Source organism: Lacerta agilis, chromosome 5 (genome assembly GCF_009819535.1).
Source record: "Lacerta agilis isolate rLacAgi1 chromosome 5, rLacAgi1.pri, whole genome shotgun sequence".
NCBI lineage: Eukaryota > Metazoa > Chordata > Lepidosauria > Squamata > Lacertidae > Lacerta > Lacerta agilis.
This window is the reverse complement of record NC_046316.1, coordinates 8,834,223-8,859,733: the sequence shown is the minus strand read 5'-3', so window position 1 is coordinate 8,859,733 and position 25,511 is coordinate 8,834,223. Positions and strand designations below refer to the sequence as shown.

The 25,511-nt window shown below is 45.2% G+C and overlaps 1 protein-coding gene across 1 annotated transcript in view; it reads right to left on the bottom strand.

The window, feature by feature from the left end:
- The window catches only part of FGFR3 (fibroblast growth factor receptor 3), a 67,887-nt gene extending 42,777 nt beyond the window's left edge, over positions 1 to 25,110 (bottom strand). The window contains 2 exon segments of the mRNA XM_033148411.1: positions 24,374 to 24,638; positions 24,987 to 25,110. Coding sequence (XP_033004302.1) covers positions 24,374 to 24,563 — 190 coding nt within the window. The 5' untranslated portion in view covers positions 24,564 to 24,638; positions 24,987 to 25,110.
- Between the last annotated feature and the right edge of the window lie 401 nt (positions 25,111 to 25,511).

Here is a 25,511-nt window from a genome sequence, read left to right as displayed (position 1 = left end):
TTCCATTAAATTAGTGGTTTAACCCACAGCGCCACCTGCGTCCCTTTCTTAGGCAGCTACAAATTCTTTCTAAAATTTACTTAAATGTTACTTTAAGTCTTAAGAATTTCTAACTGGTCATGCCTTCTGGGGCGGCAGAGAATTCCCTGTTTAGGGAAGCTTTTAATATCTGATGAATTATTGTATTTTAATATTGTGTTGGAAGCCGCCCAGAGTGGCTGGGGAGGCCCAGCCAGATGGGCGGGGTATAAATAATAATAATAATAATAATAATAATAATAATAATAATAATAATAATTACTCTTTGCCCGCTTCTGTATGACAGGTGCTTGAAAAACATGATGTCTACCTTGTTCCTAATTCTTAAATTTGTCATCTACAGCCTTTAATGTCCTGCCTTTAAAGCCTTTAACAAGGACACAGTTTTAAATTAGTCTGATTAAGACACTTAACACTTCCCTAGTGCCTTTGTGGGGGGTGGGGGGACACTTCGTGCTCCTTCTGGGGCGGTTTGCCCACCTCGTTTTTCAAGAATGAAGTTTTGCAGATTCTGCAGGTATAAGTTCTCAGTTCCTCCGGTCTTCCCTGCCCCTTTTAGATTAAATTTCTCTTAGATCAAATCTTCAGTTAAGGCAGACAGCTGGATCCCAGGTTGCCAAACCCCAGACTGCTGTATAATTGGGGGGGGGGGAGAGGAGAAAACAGTTTCATGATAATTAACTGAAGGGACACAATGAACTAAATTTGGCCCAGCTGGCTAATTAAAAATGGAAGCCACCACACTCAACAGCCGATATAGGGCCAAATCACGAAAGAGGAGGGGAGGACCGGTAGAAAGCGCCAGAGTTCTTGTTCTATTCAGATACCGGCTTCCAGCAGGGATTATGCCCACACGGCTTTAATTGTCATTCCAACTACAACCGTCCTACTTTCAGAGTGAAATTCAATTTCCAACACAGCTAGTTAAAACCACCAGTTCCAATGCATGTATTGGCTGATTTCCCCCATCCACTAAAACTTCAATGTCAAAAATCTTTAAATCCTGGACCAATTTCTCAGCTTCATGCTAATTTCTTAGCTTCATGCTAACTTGTGTTCATGAAATTATCAAAGGCACATTCTGTTAAAGAGAATTACAGGCCTGTTTTGCATGCAATGCTAAGCAGTCATTTAGTTCCAAGGGAAAGCTTCCCTTTCCTTCGCTGGCATAGTTGCAAGGCGGAGATCAGAAGCACCACCTGTTTTAAATTAACTAGAGATTAGTATGACATCTGAACCCTAAACTGTGGCTAATTTTAACTATGGTTAGTGAAACCAACCCAATTCCATACATTATGGTTTGAAGTTGGCTGGTTTCCACACACCATAGTTAAGACTAATCAGGTCTAGATGACATGACAAGCTGCATCCGGTCTAAATGTGGACGAGAATGTTTTTGAACTCCTCCCTGCAGCCATGCCGAATGAGGCTGGTGTGTTTGCACTGTACCAAAATCCCAGTCACATCAACCAGTAAGTTGCAGAAACACCAGTGGCCGGAGGTCAGATAACCACCACCGCTTCTGTGCCAACTGCTAATGTTTTTGGTATTTTTTAATAAAAAATTTCCACAAATAAAAAAAAATACAACATACTTACATTAACAAAATTGAAATACATAAACACATCCAATAACACAAATAATTTTTTTTTACACTCCTATCTTTCCTCACTTGTTAACATGACTTCCTCAATTCGCTCTTTGTTGAATTTCATTGTAATACATCTTTAGCAATCTTCCAAATTCATTGTTAAACTTTAAAATTCCTCTAAATTAACCTCCTTTTTAAATTAACCTCTTCTATCTTTACTTCCATGACTAAACGACTAAACAACAACAACTTTCTTCATGAGAAGAGAAGACTCCCTGGAAAAGACCCTGATGTTGGGAAAGATTGAGGGCACAAGGAGAAGGGGACAACAGAGGACGAGATGGTTGGACAATGTTCTCAAAGCTACCAACATGAGTCTGACCAAACTGCAGGAGGCAGTAGAAGACAGGAGTGCCTGGCGTGTTCTGGTCCATGGGGTCACGAAGAGTCGGACACGACTAAACGACTAAACAACAACAACTTTCTTCATGAGAAGAGAAGACTCCCTGGAAAAGACCCTGATGTTGGGAAAGATGGAGGGCACAAGGAGAAGGGGACGACAGAGGGCGAGATGGTTGGACAGTGTTCTCGAAGCTACCAACATGAGTCTGACCAAACTGCAGGAGGCAGTAGAAGACAGGAGTGCCTGGCGTGCTCTGGTCCATGGGGTCATGAAGAGTCGGACACGACTAAATGACTAAACAACAACAACAACAAAAGTGTTGCTTGGCTTGGTTGTGTGAGTTATCTGGAGTTAAGAACCTGATATGCTCTGTTTGCATGCTTCGCTCTGCACTTAGAAGGACAAATGGATGCGTATTCCTTTGAGGAACCTCAATTGCTGAAGCCAACCTTTTCCAACCCTGGAACACTGGCTAGGATGCCAATTAGTATGGCCATCTCCTCACCACCACATCTCTCTTTTCTACCCAACAGTGGCTTTTCACCTGAGAGGTTGCGCAGTGAGATGCCCATACGACAAATGCCCTCCAAGAGCTCATATGCAGTCTCAATGCCAACAATTTGGTTAGCTGTGCAGTTGCACTGTACCGTCACAAAAGGACTTAGTACATCTACAGCAGGCACTCCCAAACTCGGCCCTCCAGATGTTCTGGGACTACAACTCCCATGGTCCCTAGCTAACAGGACCAGTGGTCAGGGATGATGGGAGTTGTAGTCCCAAAACATCTGGAGGGCCGAGTTGGGGGATGCGTAATCTAGAGGATAGTTGTGCTGTTGGCCAACATTTGTAATACTGAGTGAAAACATTTGCTTTCCAATGTCAAGCGAGGCACTGGTTATTTTTGTATAAACAAAGAGAGAAAACTTTATTCTTAACAGAGCAATCAGAGTTCCACGTTCTAATCTTTTGGTGAAGACGAGCATGAATTATAAGAGTATGCTGGCAGTTATTGGAACACAAAGACCCGGAACATAACCCTTGAATTATCAACGTAAAGTCTATTCACATGCTAAAAGAGAAAGTGGTGCAGAAGAAATATGACAATTTTTTTTTTTGGTTTCCAGTAAACAGATAGCATCAAGCTGACTTCAGTTCATGTCTGGGTCACAGTTGCCTTTCTGCTGCCTAATCTCAGAAAAACTTGCAATGTAGTAGATTTTAGGAATGGGAAGTGCTATAGCAGAGGTAGCCAGCCATTGGCTGGCTGAAGCTGATAGGAGCTGTAGCCCAGCAACATGTATCTGTAATGGGATTGTTCTTAAGATTTTTAAAGATTTTTTTATTACTGGTCCATCGCCAGGCTGGGCTCCTTTGAGAGGCAGAGTAGAATATAAATCCAATAATTAAATAACATCTTTCTGGGGAGGGGCACCATGATGGCTACTTCTGAACAAATGGATATCTCGTGCTAAGAAGGTTGGCATCAATGAAGTTGCCTTGACAGAATATGAGAGCTCTATGAACTATGCATTGCACTTGGTTCATGGTTTATTATAACTCATGGTTTATTATAATAATACTAGAATTCTGTTTTCAACCAGTTTATTACTGTTCAGTACTGAGCAGTTTCCCACGATGGCTGAAATTCATCAGCAAATATTAAAATATGTTAATATATCGTTCGCCTTTCGAGTCTGTTTTTAACCCTGTTCGGTTACTGACTGCTGCAGCCTTCCTCACTGAATTCGCTGCAAAACCAAAATACAGCGGTACCTTGGTTTGCAACCGTTTTGGATAACAACCATTTTGGATTACAACCACGTCAAACATGGAAGTGCGTGTCCCCTTTTTTGGGTTACAACCCATTCTTTTTATTACAACCTTTTTTGGGGGGGTCCCATTGGCGAAAGCACGCCTTGGGTTACAACCTGTTTTGGTTGACAACCGGACCTCCGGAACGGATTATGGTTGTAGACCAAGGTACCACTGTAATCCAGAGAGTGGAACTGAACAAATGTGTGTGGCCAAACAGGTCTGGCTCAAAACATCTTAGCCCCTGAGGCGAACCACAAAATAGCGCCACCCTCTCTGCCTGGGAAGGAAGGGTGAGTGAAGATCTATATCAGGAAGTAAATCAGAAATAAAGATCTGTATCAGGATTTGCTCCCCCTATGGATCCTCATCGGTTGCCTCATCTTGCCTCTTGGGTGGGCCACCCCTGAATGAAGATCTGCATCGGTATCTACTGCTCCTGCGGATTCTACCACCTGAGGCAGTCACCTCACATCGCCTCATGGGTGGGCCGGCCCCATGGCCAAGAGATGGCAGAATCCAACTCTTGTTAGCTAACAATCCTTACTGATTCAGGGTAATAGCCTGCTACCCCTAATCCAGGGGAAGAAATGGAGGCAGTGAGAGATTTCACTTTCTTGGGTTCCATGATCACTGCAGATGGTGACAGCAGTCACGAAATTAGAAGACGCCTGCTTCTTGGGAGAAAAGCAATGACAAACCTAGACAGCATCTTAAAAAGCAAAGACATCACCTTGCCGACAAAGGTCCGTATAGTTAAAGCTATGGTTTTCCCAGTAGTAATGTACGGAAGTGAGAGCTGGACCATCAAGAAGGCTGATCGCCGAAGAATTGATGCTTTTGAATTATGGTGCTGGAGGAGACTCTTGAGAGTCCCATGGACTGCAAGAAGATCAAACCTATCCATTCTCAAAGAAATCAGCCCTGAGTGCTAACTAGAAGGACAGATCCTGAAGTTGAGGCTCCAGTACTTTGGCCACCTCATGAGAAGAGAAGACTCCCTAGAAAAGACCCTGATGTTGGGAAGGATGGAGGGCACAAGGAGAAGGGGCGACAGAGGATGAGATGGTTGGACAGTGTTCTCGAAGCGACTGGCATGAGTTTGGCCAAACTGCGAGAGGCAGTGAAGGATAGGCATGCCTGGCGTGCTCTGGTCCATGGGGTCACGAAGAGTCGGACACGACTGAACGACTGAACAACAACAACAACACCTAATCCAACACACCTTTAATCACGACTTTTTTCACACATCGGTTCCTCTCATCCTCAAAAACCCTGTCCTTTTGGATCGGCAGACAATACTCAACAAGTCACGTTATTCAGTAAAGTTTGACCATTTCCCATGCCGCTGAAATAATAGTTCACTTGTGAAAACAACATCTCTGGAACGAGAGTTAAGGTTTAACAGCAAAACAAGCTCAAACCTAAAAAATTATTGTTCAGTGGAAGAGTCCAACACTACGGTCCCTATTTCTGCCAATGCTTTCCATAAAGAGAGATAGACATATTTAACTTTAGCAACATTGCTTTTACTAACAACGCTAAGATACTGCCTTGGCTGCTCTCTCCGCAAAATGCAACCAATGAGCAACTTTGCTGTAGCCACCATGTGCCAACCCTACTTTATCTCAACCCACACTCTGCTGTATCATCAGAAAGGGACCAATGCCAAAAGCCTTTTTATTGAGATTTGCCCACTTGGGCATTAATATGGCATCTCTGTGCAAAATGGCTATTTCTACTGGGCTGGTTAAGGACAGCCACCATTTTAATTGTGCTATCTGTTCACTGCACTGGAAGGGACATGATCATCCACTCCTCTTCTCCCTTTTCCTCACTGCTTTCCCTCTCAATGCAACTAAACCCTGCTCACCCTGCACATCAAGACGCACGAGGCTGTGATCTTAAAAGGTAAAGGTACCCCTGACCATTAGGTCCAGTTGCGGGCGACTCTGGGGTTGCGGCGCTCATCTTGCCCAAAGGCCGAGGCAGCCGGCGATTGTCCGCAGACAACTTCTGGGTCATGTGGCCAGCATGACTAAACCTCTTCTGGCGAATCAGAGCAGCGCACAGAAATGCCGTTTACCTTCCCGCTGGAGTGGTACCTATCTATCTACCTGCACTTTTTTGGCGTGCTTTCGAACTGCTAGGTTGGCAAGAGGAGAGACCGAGCAACGAGAGCTCACCCCATCGCGGGGATTCAAACCGCCGACCTTCTGATCGGCAAGCCCTAAGCTCAGTGGTTTAGACCACAGCGCCACCCGCGTCCCAGGCTGTGATCTAGGAGCGCACTAACTATTACAGGGTCTGTGGGAGAACAGGAAAGCTCCATTCTAATTCTCTTGAGATTCAAGTACGCAAACTAGCTACAGGGTCTTCCCAATTTTTTGTTTCCCTCTCAACTCCCTTGCACTTTGCAAGATTAAAGCGCAAATCTGCCAACGGCAACAATGCCGTGCTAGTAATCATTTGCCAGAAATATTGAAAACATTTAAATCAGTGTTTTTTCAAGACATATGAGGCTCAGAAATAAAACGCACAGTTGGACAGTCTGCTTAAAAACAAACTTTGCTTGAGGCAAAGAAGAAAGGTGGGGGGGGGGCACTGACGACAACTTTTACCTCCATCCTAATAGCTCAGCTTGTTTCCCGCAGAAGTTTTCTTGTCTGAAAGTACAGCGTGTACCAAGACTTCTGTTTTGCATGTTAGCTGAGGCACAGAGTGCTAACTACATTCATTAGATTGTCACAGCCTTTTATTACTATGCAAATTGAGACAGTATTTTCAAACTCCAAGTTACGGCAGTACTGTCTTCTTTCCTTCAAGCATGGAGATCTCCAACGAAGGGACTCAGCCTTGACCTGCTGAAGTGGAATCGCAACACTATCACCATTGTATTGTTCAGTCTGCAAGCTGCAGTACTAAATACTAATCCAGTGTAACACTGCCAGAACAAAATGCCTAACGTGAAGAAATGGCCAATAAGACAGTGGACAACACACTGCAGAATCCCTTTCTCCCCAGAAGAAAAATTGGGCTCAATAAACCATGCAAATCACAACAGTTTCCCATCACCTTTGCTCTATCTAGTACAGTGGTACCCCAGGTTATGTACCGTATTTTTTGCTCCATAAGACGCACTTTTTTCCTCCTAAAAAGTAAGGGGAAATGTCTGTGCGTCTTATGGAGCGAATGCATGGTCCCTGGAGCCAAATTGCCCAGGGGGGAAAGGCAGATCCTGCTTTTTCTGTTTTAGAAAGAGCTAAAGGCTAACAAGAGGGGAAGAGAGCTTTGAAAGGAACCCGCTAAACAGCTGATTGCAGGAGATCGGGGAGGGAGATAAGGGAGCTAGCTCCCTTCCTGCCCCGCCCAGGCCCCTTGCACAGTAGTTCCTTTGCGAGGGCTGAGGATCCTGGGAAATTGAGTTTTTCAGCCATTTGGGGCTTTCTGTTACTTTTCCTCTTGCTTTCTATTACTTGCTGGTGCTTACTGGTTTGCTTTCTTCTTGCTTCCTATTACCTACTGGTGCTTACTGGTTTGTACTGGTTCGCTTTCCTCTTGCTTCCTATTACTTGCTGGTGCGTACTGGTTTCTACTGGTGCTTACTGCTCTGTACTGGTTTGTACTGGTGCTTACTGGTTTGTAAGCAATGCTTTTCCCTCTTTGCAAAAGCTGCACAAATCTGAACTGATCCTCAAAAAGCAGGGCATTTCCCTTTGCAAAAAAAGCTGCAAAACTTTGAGCTGATTCTCAAAAAAAACCATGGGTTTTAGAGGAGGAAAACCAAAAAAATATTTTTTCCCTGGTTTCCTCCTCTAAAAATGAGGTGCGCCCTATGGTCCGGAGCGTCCTATGGAGCGAAAAATACATTACTTAATTCGTTCTGGGTTACAGTACGTAACCCGAAAAGGACGTAACCTCAACAATTCGTTCCGAAAAAAACTCAAAAAACCATAGCAAAACCACGAAAAACGCTCTGTCGGATTGTGCTTCCGCGTTAGCGGAGTTTGCAACCTGAAAAGTACGCAACCCAAAGCGTACGTAACCTGAGGTGCCAATGTAGTCCAAAAGCAGAAAAATAGATGGTTGATTTAGGGCTGTCATATTTCAAAAGGTGAAAATCTGGACAGAAAAGTTGTGGAGCTGCGTTTGTTTGTTTGTTTGTTTGTTTTTGGCAAGGTTGTTGAGCTTTTCTTATTTTGGCCCAAAGTTTTTGAGCTATTTTTTTTTTTTTGGTGCAAAACTGTAAAGAAATTTGACACCTTAAAGCTATTTCTCAGGGGAATCGGCAAAAACAACACTGCCGGCGACATTTCCCCAGACATTTCGCCAATCTCCGTCCGGACACTGCTTGCGGCTGCAGTATTCCGGATACGTCCGTGAAATTCCAGACGTATGGCAACTCTATCATGTGTCATCTATATTTAAGAGTAAAATAAGAGGAAATGACCAAATTTCTCCTCCCACCCCCAATATTTCGTGAGGGAAATATACTATGAAAATTTGCAAAGAAAGGACAAAGTTTGTCTTAGTTGTTTAACACACTTGGGGTTGTGGATTTTTCCGAAGGGTAAACCAGTTACTGTACTTTCTGCTTCCAGCTGTTGCTGCCTCAAACGAAACCCATGGTTTCTGATGCCAACTGGAAATTGCGTTCTGAACGCAGCAGGACTGGGAGCCATCGGTGAGTAAAGCTTTGAAAAAGGAGGCAAATGGTATGTTTGAGAGGCTTCCCATTTTCAACACTACTTGGTATTCAAAAGGAGATCGAACAGGAATCTGTTTATGGAGAGCCAGCCCGTGGCATGCTTCCTAGGAACTTGTTGATCTTAGGAAGGGTACCCAGGGGCATTGTACCCATTCCTCCAGGTTTCCTCCAGTGGTCTAAACGGTTCAGAGAAAATGGCTCAAAGCGGAACTCCAGGCACTCTGTCGGGGACTTATACTAACATTTGTCAGTTGCCCCCTGTTGCCCCCTTCCTTACTTCGGAAAATAACTAACCACCAAGCTTAGAATGTCTTGCCCTGGAAGTTAAACCGAGACCACCTGGACTGCATGAATATAAGCCCAAATATCTGTGGACGAGAAGGAGGGGGGCAGACCTCTCCTTCTATGGAAAAACAACAACCCTGTCTTCTCTGCTTTGTAATTCTCTCCCCATTTGCTTTCTGCAAGCTAAAACAGTCCCACACTACCATCTGCTATCTGAATCTCCAGGAAAGAAGGATAGGCTCAGATCACTATTCATATTATGTACTTTCTATACATTCGCTGATCTTGTGCTGCAACAGCCCCTGGCCCCCCCCCAACTTTTTAGAACATTTATTTCAGGCATTCACTGAAGCTGGAGGAAGAATGCAATTGCTTTCAATATAACAAGACTGGAAGCTTTTCATCAGTGTCAAAACGGGGTTGTTGTTTTTAATTGGCTATCTTTTTTCTAGTTTTGTTTCTCTAGTTTTGCAGAATGTTTAGCTGTGCAGTGATATGGCTAAGGAAGTGTGCTGGTGTGCGTCATTCATAAAGCTGCCCATTTCTGTATCTGAAGAAGTGTGCATGCACACGAAAGCTCATACCAAGAACAAACTTAGTTGGTCTCTAAGGTGCTACTGGAAAGAAATTTTTTATTTTATTTCATTTCTAGTAAGAAGCTCTAAAGCTGGGGTAGGCAACCTAAGGCCCGGGGGCCAGATGCGGCCCAATTGCCATCTAAATTTGACTCACAGACGGTCCAGGAATCAGCGGGTTTTTACATGAGTAGAATGTGTGCTTTTATTTAAAATGCATCTTTGGGTTATTTGTGGGGCATAGGAATTTATTCAAACCCCCCCCCCCAAATATAGTCCAGCCCACCACATGATCTGAGGGACGGTGGACCGGCCCACAGCTGAAAAAGGTTGCTTACCCCTGCTCTAAAGTCATGTTGTTGTTGTTGTTGTTGTTGTTGTTGTTGTTGTTGTTGTTGTTTCAATTTATATACTGCCCTTTTTCAACAGATCTCAGGGCGATGTGCAGTAGTACCTTGGGTTACAGACGCTTCAGGTTACAGACTCCGCTAACCCAGAAATAGTACCTCGGGTTAAGAACTTTACCTCAGGATGAGAACAGAAATCGTGTGGTGGCAAAGGGAGGCCCCATTAGCTAAAGTGGTACCTCAGGTTAAGAACGGACCTCCAGAACGAATTAAGTTCTTAACCCGAGGTACCACTGTACATTAGAAACACATTCCAAAACATCAATGATAAAAACTTAATAAAAAGATAGTAAAAAGCATAGTGACAGGCAGCCTGAGAATAAAATGATCATAATAATAACAGCCCTCTCCAACCAGCAAACTTCTCCAACCGGATGCTGTCCAGATGTTTCAGACCACAACACCAATCACAACTTAATCCAGTATCCAAATTCTGTGAGTTCTCTGGTCTCCCTTCACCCAGAGGGGATGGGGAATGAAAATTAAACTCTTATCACGTCCTGCCTCTGTTGTTCTCTTGTGTGGAGCAAGACTGGTGGTTATCTTCATGAAGACCCAGCCAAATGCCCAGCCTTGTCACCCACTGGAGACAACCACCAGTTCATCTTTTAAAGGCGGCGGGGGGGGGGAGCCTGTCCTATCTCTCTATAGGAAAGCATCTTATTGCAGATCCAATAATGTGGGAGTTCATACAATGGGGATCTTTCTTTACCTAGAAGATTACCACATATCCTCCTGGAATGTTCTGCTGCTGCTGCTCTCCAGAGATATGTTCGCAAAGAGGGGAATATTCACTGCTCCCACTCATCAAGATGGGTGACACCTGGCTTGAGAGCAGTACATGTGAAAAGGATCTACGAGTCTTGGTAGACCATAAACTTGACATGAGTCAACAGTGTGATGCAGCAGCTAAAAAAGCCAATGCAATTCTGGGCTGCATCAATAGGAGTATAGCATCTAGATCAAGGGAAGTAATAGTACCACTGTATTCTGCTCTGGTCAGACCTCACCTGGAATACTGTGTCCAGTTCTGGGTACCACAGTTCAAGAAGGATACTGACAAGCTGGAACGTGACCAGAGGAGGGCAACCAAAATGGTCAAAGGCCTGGTGATGTGATAGCCATGTTCAAATATATAAAAGGATTCATATAGAGGAGGGAGACAGGTTGTTTTCTGCTGCTCCAGAGAAGCGGACACAGGGCAATGGATTCAAACTACAAGAAAGAAGATTCCACCTAAACATTAGGAAGAACTTCCTGAAAGTAAGAGCTGTTTGACAGTGGAATTTGCTGCCAAGGAGTGTGGTGGAGTCTCCTTCTTTGGAGGTCTTTAAGCAGAGGCTTGACAGCCATCTGTCAGGAATGCTTTGATGGTGTTTCCTGCTTGGCAGGGGGTTGGACTGGATGGCCCTTGTGGTCTCTTCCAACTCTATGATTCTATGTTTCATGTATTACAAACATTCAGCTGGATGCAGACTGACTGACTCAGAAAGGCTCAGTTTCAAATCACAGGTTTGAGCTACTGGTTTCAGATCTATTCGTGAGACCTGGTTCTAAGTACTTACGTATAAGATCTATGTAAGGAGGTTGAGCGACAGCAACATAGTTCCTGATCGTTGTTCTGTAGCCATGTCTTCACCCGCCCCACACTTGGCATGCAGGAGGTGTGAAGGTAGCAGGGTGGAGTTGGGGGGAGACAGCCTTGTGGGTCAAATCAGGAATCCTGCCAGGCCTAATGGGACCTGCTGGCCAGAGGCTGCCCACTGCTGGGTTAGAACCTTTCCCAAGTAGTTTATATACCTCAGCAAAGCATTGGTGATTTCTTTTTAAAAAATTATAAAGTACTGTATAGTGGCACCTTGGTTTTCTAACAGCTTAGTTCTCGAATGTTTTGGCTCCCAAACGCCGCAAACCCGGAAGTGACCGTTCTGGTTTGTGAACTATTTTGCGGGGCTTCCACGGCTTCCGATTGGCTGCAGGAGTTTCCTGCAGCCAATCAGAAGCCACGCTTTGGTTTCCGAACGTTTTGGAAGCCGAACGGAACTTCCGGAACGGATTCTGTTCAACTTCCAAGGGATGACTATACTGTGAACGTAAAACAGGTGGAACTGAGGGGGCGGAGAGGGAAAGACTAGAGAAACCGAGAGGAACTTTGCAGAGGAAGCCAGAAGTGTGACAAGCAGAACAGGGGCGGAATTCTCAAGCACCCACTTTTTTGCAGGCCACCAAACGGCATCACCGAGATGGATTGGAGCTACTCATGAGCAATCTTAAAATGAGAGCCCTCCCCAGCTCGCCAATCTGCAGCTCCAGATCAGCCGGTTCTTGAGTGCTTACCCAACAGACCCACTGTTCCTGAGATGCCAGCTCAAACAGCGTGGAGATGTTCCTCTCTTCCCCACCCCAAACCCAGAAGTGGACCACTAGCAACTTCATTTGGAAATGGGTGAGAATGGCACCAGTAAAATATGCGCGTCCCCCTTTTTCATATCGATGCAAATGATGTTCTTCCAAACACCAGCACAGTTTCAAGACAAGAAGGCAGAACTAAACAGGCTTTGCCTCTCGATTCTGGAGGGGCAGATTACACAACGCAGCAAGGCATGGTGTTTTCCCCACCCAACCCCGAAGAAGACAGGGTAAGTTTAATCGGATTACTTTTCGCATTTAACTACCAAGTTTACCTAAGGCTTTGCTCTTCTCGTATCTCAGGCTCTTTGTTTGCTTTTGATATCTCAAAGCCTTCCTGCTAGCTAAAGACAAAGGTTATGAGGGTGATGAATATCAAATTCGCTGTATAAAGGTTCCCTTGTCTCACCCACCCGACAGTCTCCATAGCATCACAAACAGGAGGGTGTGTCATACACAAAGGGGGGGGGGAATAAAGCACAACTCAAACAACATTATATTTAAAAAAGCGCTAGGTGTATACAGTCGCAGATGGGTACAACAGCGGTATGGCTGCTAAAAGTGACGCAACATGCCAAAGGTCTTCTCGGCCTGCTACTCTTCCTCAAGGAGAAATCTCACAAGAAGACGCTGCCGGTATTCTTTAGCTCTAGATATATTGGAACGGCAGAGTTTTTTAATGCTGCATTCAAGGCTTGGCCACAACGAGGTCCACGTTTATACTGATAAAAGTTACGTGATCACACAAAACTCTTCACCCAAAAATCTGAGCCTGTATAATTGCACATTCCTCTGGATTTGCATAATTTATGCTGCTGCCGTTACTCATGGGAAGAGGGGCAAAGACTTTGCAGGAAATGAAACATCACCCAGCCCACCCCAAAGAAAACTTTTCTAAGTACTCTGGTGGGGACCCAGGTGGCACTGTGGGTTAAACCACAGAGTCTAGGGCTTGCTGATCAGAAGGTCGGCGGTTCGAATCCCTGCCACAGGGTGAGCTCCCGTTGCTCGGTCCCAGCTCCTGCCCACCTAGCAGTTCGAAAGTACGTCATAGTGCAAGTAGATAAATAGGGACCGCTCCAGCGGGAAGGTAAACGGTGTTTCCATGCGCTGCTCTGGTTCGCCAGAAGTGGCTTTGTCATGCTGGCCACATGACCCGGAAGCTGTCTGCGGACAAACGCTGGCTCCCTCAGCCTATAGAGCAAGATGAGCGCTGCAACCCCAGAGTCGGACACGACTGGACCTGATGGTCCCTTTACCTTTACCCCTCTGGTTCCTCAGATACTATTGCCACGTTGTTTCAGACATAGCCTCTCAGTCATGAGGACTAGATCCTTAGCGGTTTTTTAAAAATGAAAGTCAAGAAGTCCAACTATGCATGCCTGCTCCCCACATTCCCACCCGCTGCATTTAGACTTGAAAAATAGCAAAGATATACCGGTAACAATAGCAAACACTAAGTAGCCTTGTCTATAACAAATATGGTTAGTTTCCCCATAAAATAAAACTTGTTCTTTTCTGTTGGAACATTTGTACTTCCCAGGCAAATCAAAGCTCATATCTCTGAGGAGGCAGGTTTGCCTGTGGTCAGTGTGGTAGACATTTCAAGCTATGATCTGACCTTTTTTTTTTTGAAGGGTGATGTGGGGACGACGACACACACACACACCATATTTTCTCTAACGTCATGGTGGGCAGGTAAAAACAGAGCCAAAAGCCACAGTCCAGCTTCGGGGGGATGGGGCTTAATCTGGGACCAGTTTTGCTCTTTCTCTCTCCCTCTCCCTCTCTTTTTAATTGTTATCAGTAGATTTCAGAGGAGCTTTCACCCTGTTTTTACTATGGTTGGCTACCTCGTTTTTGCTAATTATTATTGAATACAACCAGTGTTTTATTTGTTATTAAGGAATTTCTATCTTGTAAATCAGATAAAACTTCTCAGAACAGGTAGCTTAACAAAACCTGCAATAAATGACAACACACCCACACACACTGTATTTTTCTGTGTAGAAGACTGGGGTTTTTTAACAAAAAATAAAAAACGGTTTAAAATTGGGGCTGGTCTTATACACGGGTAGTGCTGAGGAGTATTTTCTCATCCTGAGGTAAAGTTCTTAACCCGAGGTACTATTTCTGGGTTAACCCACTGTGAACTACGAAAAAGGGATCCAACATGTATTTATTAGCAATATTTATATGGCACCAAATAAGAGAGATCTCTAGGCAGCTTACAATAATATAAATGTTTTAATGGAAGCAAATAAAATAGGAGCAGCCTGGCTGAATACACCCATTGAGCATCCTTTTTCCAGCCATGTTCACCCAGATGTTCCCAGGAAACCACCTGGGGGAACATGAAGAAATCAGCCCTCCATTTCTTGGTTGTCCCCAGCCCCACCCTCCACATATGGCACACAGAGGATGCATTTAATTATCGTGGCTAATTCCTTTCCATAGGCCTATCTTCTGTGAGCGGAAGCAAAACGAGCTGGGCCCTTTTTTTTTTACTCATTCTTACCACACAGAGGGGGACGCGGATGGCGCTGTGGTCTAAACCACAGAGCCTAGGGCTTGCCGTTCAGAAGGTCAGTGGTTCGAATCCCCGTGACGGGGTGAGCTCCCGTTGTTCGGTCCCTGCTCCTGCCAACCTAGCACTTCGAAAGCACGTCAAAGTGCAAGTAGATAAATAGGTACGGCTCCGGCGGGAAGGTAAACGGCGTTTCCGTGCGCTGCTCTGGTTCGCCAGAAGCGGCTTTGTCATGTTGGTCACATGACCCAGAAGCTGTGTGTGGACAAACGCCAGCTCCCGCGGCCTATAGAGCGAGATGAGCGCCACAACCCCAGAGTCGCCCGCGACTGGAGTTAACAGTAAGGCGTCCCTTTACCTTTACCTTACCACACAGAGACTGAATGTGCAGAGGGCAGCCGGCAGCCATGCATTCAACCAGAAATGCACTTAGGCTTCCTCCAAACAATCAGGAATCCTAGCCATTCAGCAATTCTCCTGATCGCCTTTGCCGAACATGGAAGCATTTGCAATCCTGCCATCCGCTTTGCATGTGGCCAAGGGAAGAAGGAAACGGATCTCTCGAATATCATCTAAAAACCAGAGTGGCCTTCGGTAGCTTACAATAGCAACCAACCACCTCCTGCCTTGTTCACAACATTCAGAAAACACCTCTTGTTTAGGATGGTTTTGCCAACACAGGCAGGCTGAAAAATGTAGCACCTTCACCACTCCAAGACTAAATTTATTGATTTATATTTATTTAAGGCATGGTTGTTTTTTCACAGAGTAGGTTCCAAGAGTAGTTTTCCCAAGATCAATAAAAACAAGGTGGTATCTGCCTGTGGGTGGTTTAGAATCTAAATGACACAACACAGAAAGGAAAAATGGGAATGAGGAAGAAAGAGGAAAAGTTAGAATTCTAAAAGTTAGAATCACTTGCAGTCATAATGCCTTCACTGCAACATATCTTACAAGTTTCTCCTTGTTGTGATGGCGGTGGCGGCCGGGTGTGGGTGGGATAGGTGGGCGAGTCCACCAAAGTAAGAATGAGGCCAACACATTCACACATAAGAAGCAAAAAAATCAAAGTAGTAATTAAGGTTCTGCCCATCCTCTTATCTAATATCAGTGTACTGGATGAAGCAAAGATCAGCAGTGTTGAAGCAATGATTCTTCAACATCAACTTCGTTGGACTGGTCATGTTGTGCGGATGCCTGATTATCATCTTCCAAAGCAACTACTCTATTCCGAACTTAAAAATGGAAAGCGTAATGCTGGTGGTCAACAAAAGAGGTTTAAAGACTGTCTCAATGCAAATCTAAAAAAAAAAAAAAGTGGCATAAACACCAACAACTGGAAAAGACTGGCCTGCGAGCGCTCCAGTTGGAGAACAGCCTTTACCAATGGTGTCATGGACTTTGAAGACACTCGAACTCAGAAGGCAAGGGAGAAACGTGCTAAGAGGAAGGCACGCTTGGCAAATCCACACCGTGGTCAACTCCCGCCCAGGAACCAATGTCCCCACTGTGGAAGGACATGTGGGTCCAGAATTGGAGTCCACAGTCACTTACGGACTCATTGTTAAAACCGTGTTTATGGAAAACAATCTTACTCGGCTACGAGGGATCGCCAAAGAGAGAGAGAAGTTTCAGTCCGATAATACAGGAAGCTTACAATCAAAGAGCTGGTTTGTTCAAATGAGTAGGTGAAATCCAGTGCCTAGCATAATCTCACTACTGTACCACTTATCCACAGATGCGCTAATGAGATAATAATGCCAGAGTCAGCTTTCTGTGCAAGCCTCTGCGGAATCCTCTCAGGGTCTAGACAGCCTTTATGTGCCCTGGCCCTCAGTCCCCAAGTCTTTCCCTCAAGCTTCTGATGCTTCCATCTGCCCTTGAGTTACACACCTTGAGACCCTACCTGCCCTCAGACTGCCTCGCCAGAGTGGTGCACGCTCTGGTTATCTCCCGCTTGGACTACTGCAATGTGCTCTACGTGGGGCTACCTTTGAAGGTGACCCGGAAACTGCAATTAATCCAGAACGCGGCAGTTAGACTGCTGACTGGGAGTGGCCGCCGAGACCATATAACACCGGTCCTGAAAGACCTACATTGGCTCCCAGTACGTTTCCGAGCACAATTCAAAGTGTTGGTGCTGACCTTTAAAGCCCTAAACGGCCTCGGTCCTGTATACCTGAAGGAGCGTCTCCACCCCCACCGTTCAGCCCGGACACTGAGATCCAGTGCCGAGGGCCTTCTGGCGGTTCCCTCACTGTGAGAAGCAAAGCTACAGGGAACCAGGCAGAGGGCCTTCTCGGTAGTGGCGCCCGCCCTGTGGAACGCCCTCCCATCTCATGTCAAAGAGATAAACAACTACCTTACATTCAGAAGACACCTGAAGGCAGCCCTGTTTAGGGAAGCTTTTAATGTTTAATAGATTATTGTATTTTAACATTCTGTTGGAAGCCGCCCAGAGTGGCTGGGGAAACCCAGCCAGATGGGCGGGGTATGTATGTATGTATGTATGTATGTATGTATAAATAAATAAATAAATAAATAAATAAATAAATATTATTATTATCATCTCACTCTGCTACTTGCAGTGACCCTTTCCACCTATCCTCTGGGCTCTCTGCTACCTGCTGCAGTTGCATCCTCTTTCTCCCCACCTTTGCAGCCCCTCACCTGCCTTGGCCAGATCTTCTGTCTACATGCCAGTATCATTTAACAGAACCATAGAATCACAGAATTGTAGAGTTGCAAGGGACCTGTTTCATTAAGCTACATTTCCCAAGGCATGTGCTTCCCAGGTGGGCACCCATCCAGGCCAAGACCTGCTTAGCTTCAGCATGTGTGCCTTCGACAGTTAAGGCCAGTCGCGAACGACTCTGGGGTTGCGGCGCTCATCTTGCTTTACTGGCCGAGGGAGCCGACGTTTGTCGGCAGACAGTTTTTCCGGGTCATGTGGCCAGCATGACTAAGCCGCTTCTGGCGAAACCAGAGCAGCGCAGGGAAACGCCGTTTACCTTCCCGCTGGAGTGGTACCTATTTATCTACTTGCACTTTGACTGCTAGGTTGGCAGGAGCTGGGACCGAGCAACGGGAGCTCACTCCGTAGCGGGGATTCGAACCGCCGACCTTCCACTCGGCAAGCCCTAGGCTCAGTGGTTTAGACCACAGCGCCACCTGCGTCCCCTGTATGCCTTTACACCACACCATATATGGGATGCCAATCCCCTAAAGGCTAAGACCTATCCTTTCTCACAGAAGCCAGGCTGTGAAACCTTTGTTGCTAAAACCTTGTTCCTCAAACAGGAATGTTCCATGCCATCATGGCAGCTCAGCCAATCAGTGTGAAGAAACTACGATGCTATAAGCAGAATACAATATACACCAGGCTTCCTCAAACTTGGCCCTCCAGATGTTTTGAGACTACAATTCCTATCATCCCTGACCACTGGTCCTGCTAGCTAGGGATCATGGGAGTTGTAGGCCAAAAACATCTGGAGGGCCGGGTTTGAGGAAGCCTGATATAGACTCTCAGCAAATAAAAATATAATTAGATATGATTGTTGGTTGTTGTTTTTAAGAAAACAAAAACTGCCCCAATAATAGGTAGGTAGCCGTGTTGGTCTGCCATAGTCAAAACAAAGTAAGAAATAAAAAAATTCCTTCCAGTAGCACCTTAGAGACCAACTAAGTTAGATCTTGGTATGAGCTTTCGTGTGCATGCACACTTTTTCTTCTTCTTCATAATAATAATAATAATAATTAAACGCAGCGAGATTACAAATCTTGTTCACACCACACAGCAGCTTGTTACGAAAGTGTCAGGTTCCAATTACGATGTCAACGGTGTGATATTGCTTGGAAGAAGAAAGTGATTTATAGCAACTTAAAGCAAGCCCTCATGAGCACCTGCAAAAAAACTGAACTCCACTACAGAAATCCATGTTTTGACCTCTTTCTTTACAGAAAATCCACATAAAAACAGCAACAGACAATGTAAACTTGGCCACTAAATACAATAAGACCAAACAGGAGCTCAGGAATCAGCCCCTGCTCAAGCTCTGCTGCATGACTGCCACACATCACATGTGGGCCTGCCCAGCCCACTTGCACAATATCCATTGAAAGGAATAAAAGATACCCAACAGCCCTTTTTGGATGACTGCATCTGCCTTTGGCAGCCTGTTATGCTTCTGTTTCCAGCTGTACAACTTAATCAAAGTATATTTCCTACAGGAACAGAGCGAAAGAAAAAAAGGCAATTCAAAGAAAGAAACAACTTAAGTTGCTTTAGCTGCTGCACTTTTCTTTCCCAGCAGAAAAAGTCTAGGAGCCTTTCTTCCTTGGAAGAATCAGTGGGCCAGTTTAGGTATCACAATAAACCATGGTTTACTGTAACGGGAACCAGCTTCAGCTAACCTCGGGCTTTGGAGCTTCTCCCTCCTGGTGTAGCCACAAGCTTTAGTTTCAATTAGTGTTGTGTCTGAACCCATAACTGTGGTTCCTTGTAACTACGGTTTGTTGAAACAGGACAATTTCACAATTCATGGTTTCACACTGGTTTGTTTTAAGCAAGCTACTGCTTAATAATAATCACACTGTGTTGGTTTCAGGGGGGGAAACAGTGAGCTGTGTTGAATCTAAATTGGGGAGAAATTAATGTTTCTGATCTCCTGGCTTATTGTCCAAACTAGCTCAGTGACTATGTGGGAATACTGTACCGTCCCAACATGTTAATGAAGAGGCATCAACTGCTCCTTGACCAATTCAGCCTTTACTATAAGGAAAATTATCAATGTTTCTGCACTGGGCAGGAATTCTGATGTGCTCAAAGGTGACCCAAGGGGTTCCTAGGTCTCCCTACCCACAAATTTCACCTCTTCACATGTAACAAGACCAAATACAAGATACCTGCACTCTGCTTTCCCCTTGTTTTAATGTCAATATCTGCACCAGTTTATTCCTAACAGAGGGGTTATTTTGCTTTTAAGTTTCCACTTTTAAGTCTGGTATGACACTGGTGTTTTGTTTTGTTTTAAAAAGTAGCTTTTCTGGGGTGCTCTACTCGGTTTTTTTTTTTTTTTTTTTTTTTTTTAAATAAGTTGTAATTATCAATGGGTTTCTTTTTCAAACTACTGTAAGCTTGCTCAGAGAACCCATGGGCTGAAAACCAGTGTACAGTGGTACCTCGACTTACAATGCACATTCGTAGGTCGAAAAATTTGTAAGTCGAAAAAAGCGTTTTCCCCATAGGAATGCACTGGAAACGAAAAATTCGGAAAAATTCGTAAGTTGAGTAAACCGCATCTAAAATTCGTAAGTCGAGCAAACCTCATCTAAAATCGCCAACGGATGCCCATTCGTAAGTTGAAAAATTCGTATGTCGAGTAATTCGTAAGTCGAGGTGCCACTGTATACTGTAGCTATTTCAATAAAATACCCGGTAATTGTATGGTTCAAATAGTTTTCTCCCAAAAAGTATGGGGTTGTTGTCTTGTTTGTTACTATGTTATGTATTTTATACTGCAAACCACCCTCTGATCCTCAGATGAAGGGTGGTATAGATGTTTAATAACAATAAAATAATAAGTATTTGTTGCCCTTTGAATATTACAGATACTTTTATCTGCGAGCTAATAAACATTCTGTCTCAAGAATATCATCAGATCCAGAACAGAACACTTAATGGGTAAGATAAGAGGTGGGGAAGTTTTGTTCATTACAGGGCAATGGGATTTTTTCCTGTGCAAGAGAATTAAAACAGGTGGTGTGGAAACGGCAGTAGAATTGGGACAGAGCACCTCACAGACTTCTTAAAATGTGCCGCTGCTGTTTTTTTTATCTGTCTGCTGTCTAACAACACAGTAAGCGCTACTTGACATTCACTGATCGTACCAAGTAATATCTTTATCTGAATAAGAATGCAAATTGCAGGAGCTTTTTTATTATTTTTTATTATTCCAACGCCTATTCTGTGGCGGCTGAATAGAGTGACCACATGTCCAAGGCTGCAAACGAGTTCACTGACCTCCCTAATCATCTCTGCCATTGCAAGTGAATGACATACACGGCCAATTCTGCCTTGCCTCTCCACTTTCATTCATAAAAAAAATAAATGACATTGTTCTTGCAGCAGTCCTGAGAAAAAGGAGAGGGGAGAAATGCAGCCCAGATGAGCCCCCCCCCCAGTATTTTCAGTTTGGATTCTATTCAGCAGCAGCAGCCCCACCATCTGCCTTCTTCCTGCTAACAGCAGAACACCTCCCTGTAGAGATGTCAGAATCCGCACCACCTCCGCTAATAGCTAGTATTCATATTAGCAAACATACACATACCTCCAGAATGCCTCCTTTCAATGTGTGTTTTATGTAGCTGAGCAGAAGCACAAGGCAGTAGCTGTTACAACTTTCACAGCCCCGTGTGGAGAATTAGATCACTAGGGAAAAATGCTTCCAAGCCCCTTTATGGAAAATAAGGTCTTGAGCTGTGTTAAATGCAAAAGCGGCTGGACAACAAGCCTCAGTAATGAATCAATATACCCCCACGGCCCATTTGACCAGGAGAAAGTGTTTGCTTGTGACTGTGCAATTCACAGATTCAAAAGTAAACGTTTGTGTTTTGCTTGGCTCTGAGTTTCTGTCTTCTATATGCAAGCGAACCTTTTCTTAAGGACCATTTTATATTGTTAGTTCGTTCAAGAACAGGGAACGATCAATCAAACATCACAAGCCACACACACACACACACACACACACAATCACACAATGCTAACCATCCTTCCTTGCCCAAACAGACACACCACAAAGCTTAGTTCAACTCTGATTGTGCTGCTAAGCATTGGGAACCATTAGGACCAATGTACATTTAATTTCACAATCAGAAACCACTTGTTTCCGTTTATTCCACTGGGATTATACCAACTTCTGTGCTCAGCGAACTGCAACTCTTAAGATTCCTAGTCCGAGATACAGTTCTTGGAAATAAAATGCAGTCGCACTCAGGTAGGGCCATTCTTGGTAGTGTATATCTGACAACAAGCCCAAGCCGATCCTGCTATATTTGTTTGTTTGATGCATTTATATTTTTAAACGTATGCTTTTAGAATGAAAATCACAAACACACACACAACGTAAAGTATGAAAAGGCCCTTAAGGCCGCCTAAAGACTAAGTCTGCCATCGGAGTCTATACAGCTGGGCAGTTCTACCTCTTTGAAAATGGAAAGAAGTGAAAATACTACATGTATTGCCAGGAAGCAATTTTGTAGACCCAATCAAGGGATTTATTCCTATTAAATTATTCCTATTAAACTAAGACATCTCTGCCGGGCCCTTCCATCTTAACATTCTAAAAATATGTACACCATTCAAGTACACATTCCTTCAGAATGGTAGTGTAGCTACAATATCAGCCGTCATAATAGCAGTACAGTACAATACTGTACAGTGAAGGTGCTCAATCCTAAACTTGTTTGTTCAGAGGTCCCATTCTGAACCTTACAAAATGTGGCTACATACTCCAAAGGAATTGGTTTAAAATCTCAAAACAAGGGCCGTCCGCTAGGAAAGAAGGAGCAAACAAACTGACTGTATACCCATAGCTGTCAACTTTTTCCTTTTTTTAAAAAAAAAGGGAAATCCCCTTATTCCGAATAGGATTCCTCGCAAGAAAAGAGGAAAGTTGACAGCTATGTGTATACCTAGTGAGTTTCTGGACTGTTCCACAACGCATGCAGCTTGTTCCATATAGAAAACGTATCCACTTGGATCGAATTGAAGAGACTTTGTGCTCCATTATTCAGCCAATTTAGTTGTGGGGAAATGAGCCAGGCCATCTACAAGGAGAATCCAGCATTTTATTCAAACTTTTTTGAAAATAAAACCATGGGCTCCCCCCACCCCTCACCCTGGAACTCAATTTCGGCACCTCTCAGGTGGGCACCATTGGCATTCTAAGAGAAAGAGGGAGGTGTTCATTGTGAATTTCTCTTCCTAGAAAAATAGCACTGCCCTGGGTGATCTATAGCTCTACTAGGAAAACAGAAGGGGAATAATGTCTCAGTGTGAATAGCTGCCATGAAGCACATTTATTCCACCCTCATTTGTTTGCCAAACATGTTTCATCTCTTTCCCAAACAATGGAAACCTGACACAGATAGAACTTTTTGTGCATGGTGTATACAGATGTGTACCCTGACTGTTACTGTCTGCCAACAAAGGGGGAAACGATAAACTTTCTCTCCAAATGTTTAGTTTAAGCAATATTGTACAATGAGTTTGCCGCTTAAAATAAACTGAGCCAATTAGATATTTCAAATTGAGTCATCTGGATATTTAAAATGTTCACCACAAATGTTCACGTCTCTCTTCTTTCAATTTCTAGTTTCTCAAAGACCCCCCAAACAACCCTGTTTCTCCATTGCCTTAAATGTGGCATCTGGCTGGGAGATATAAACACCACAAAGCACAGAACATTTCATTGCACGTGAGACTGGAAGAAAGGATTTGAAAGAAGGGCTCGTTTCTTTCAAGTCCAGATTTTCAAATTTCAAAAGCAGAAAGATATTTTGTGTGGGCCGAACACCCACTATTTTTTCAGCATAGAAATCAAGTTACGCTTTTCTGGGCAGCAACAGGGATCTAAGTGCATACACCCTAGTATTTGTCATTTGGTTAATGCTACAATGACCATTTGAGGTGCTTCTATTTGTTGCAGATTTTGCCCTTGACCTGTAGCAGTCTGGTGTTGAAATACTTCTGGTGGATCCAGCGACAGTTTGCAAACATCCAGGGAAAGTATGGCAAATGTGCAGAGCAGGCAGACCGTTCTGGAGGCAACAGAAACAACTCTGTCCTTGCGTACTTCTCAAGAGAGCCAACTCAAGAGGCGTAGAGCTGTGTTTCTCTATTGCAACGAAAACTACAAAATCCTATGGCGCTGCAAAACTGCGCACAGGGGGGTGGCATTGGAAAGGAAAGGTTGCCAAGCTGCAGCCAAGTCTTCTGGGATCAAACACTGGGACCGTTTCAGGCAGGTAGACATCCAGAGCTTGTTCCCATTTTACGTGCTTATAACCTTTTTAGCCTATATACCATGGAATGAAGAAAAAAACAACAACCAAAAAGAACCAACCTTGTCAACTATATTCATGCCTTGCAGAAGAAGCCCTCCTGTGATTCCAAAAAAGACGATTAAGCTGTTTATGTATGTAGGGACAGCAGCTAGGATTCCTTATGCGCAAAAATGGGGAGGAAGGAGAAATTCCCACCGAGAAGGAATGGATAAGTAAAACGATGGACTCTTGAGGACCTAATGATGCTTGTTTTGTGGAAGAATTGAAGCCTTTCTTTGGGGACTATTTAAATAAATAGCATGAGCATGAACATTTAAATAAATGTTATAGCATGATGGACTCCTGAGCAGGATTTGAACTTTGAGCAACAGAGGGAACGAGAGATCATTGTAATTATGGTATAAGAGAGAGGAGATAGGGGTGCAGAAATAAGAAACACCACGGAAAATGGGATGGGAAGTGGATAAAAGAAAAGAAAAAAATTCTTACGTTTTGGAATGCAGCTGTGAAATGCTTAAAAAATGCAAATATAAGCCCTCCTGCTTCCTTACCTAATGGTGCTCTTGTCGGCGTTTCTTCGGGGTCTGGAATAGGAATCCTGGCTGCCGGGAGGCTGTGCACAGTGGCCACCAGGAAAAAGCAAGACCAGGCTCCCCACGCAGCAATCATTCCTCTCCTCTCACTTCGGGGCAGCCCGCCGTGGGTAGTGGTGGCAGCGCTTCCTCGGCCCGCCTCAGCCATCCTCCAGATGCATGCTGCTCCGTGGGCTGGCCGGGGGTCTCCTGCTCTGGGTCCCCGAAGTGGCGGCCCCGTGCCCTGCAAGGAGTCGGGAGGAGAGGGACACTCGCGGAGGTTCCTCAGCGGAGAGGGAAGCTCCCCTTCCCCTCGGGGGCGCCTGGGAAAGCCAGCCTTGCCCCAGCACCGCCCGCCACCTCGGAAGGCGCGCCTCGGAAGAACCATTTTTGCGCACCTTTCCCCTTCCTTCCTGACTGGGTTTGCCCCGACAGCAGCCCGGAGCAGCCGCTCCGCCTCCCCTCCGGGCTTCCCTTCCCGCAACCCGACGCCGCTTCTAGGGTCCCGCGAGGGGCGCCGCCCTCCGGTTAAGCTGGCGGTACCCGCCGGGGATGGCGCGGAGGAGCCGGCCGCCCTGCCCGCTGCGCTTACCTGCTCCTTGGCGCCGCTGGAGCCCTTCTGGGCAGAGGCGCGGGCGGCTCTGCTCCGCTCCGCTCGCTCCCTCGCTCGTTCGCCAGCCTTGCCAGACAGCCAGTCCGCCTGCCTGCCTGCCTGCCTGCCCCGCCTCACTGAGAGGACTGGGCTGGGCTGGCCCCCAGCGGCGGAGAGGGGGCGGCGCGTCTTTGCGCCCAGGGCGCACGAAGCCCTCGAGGGGCGGCCCTTCGGCTGGACGGCGAGGAGGAGTCTGCGGCAGCCTACCTGAAGAGCAGGGCGGGAAGCCCCCCCCCTCGGGCTTTCCCATCTTTGGTGGCCGTGGGTGTGGACGCCCGTCTGCCTCATGAGACCGCGTGTGCGGATTTCTGGCGCTGCTGGCCGACGAACCAGAGCAGCTGCCCCCTGAGCTTTCCCACGCAGACTAAACGCTTTCCCTTCCGCGGTGACATCAGGTAGATATTAGCAAATTCCTTATCAGGTCCGCCTGTGTGCCTGCAATCAGGGGGAGTACCAGATTCACTG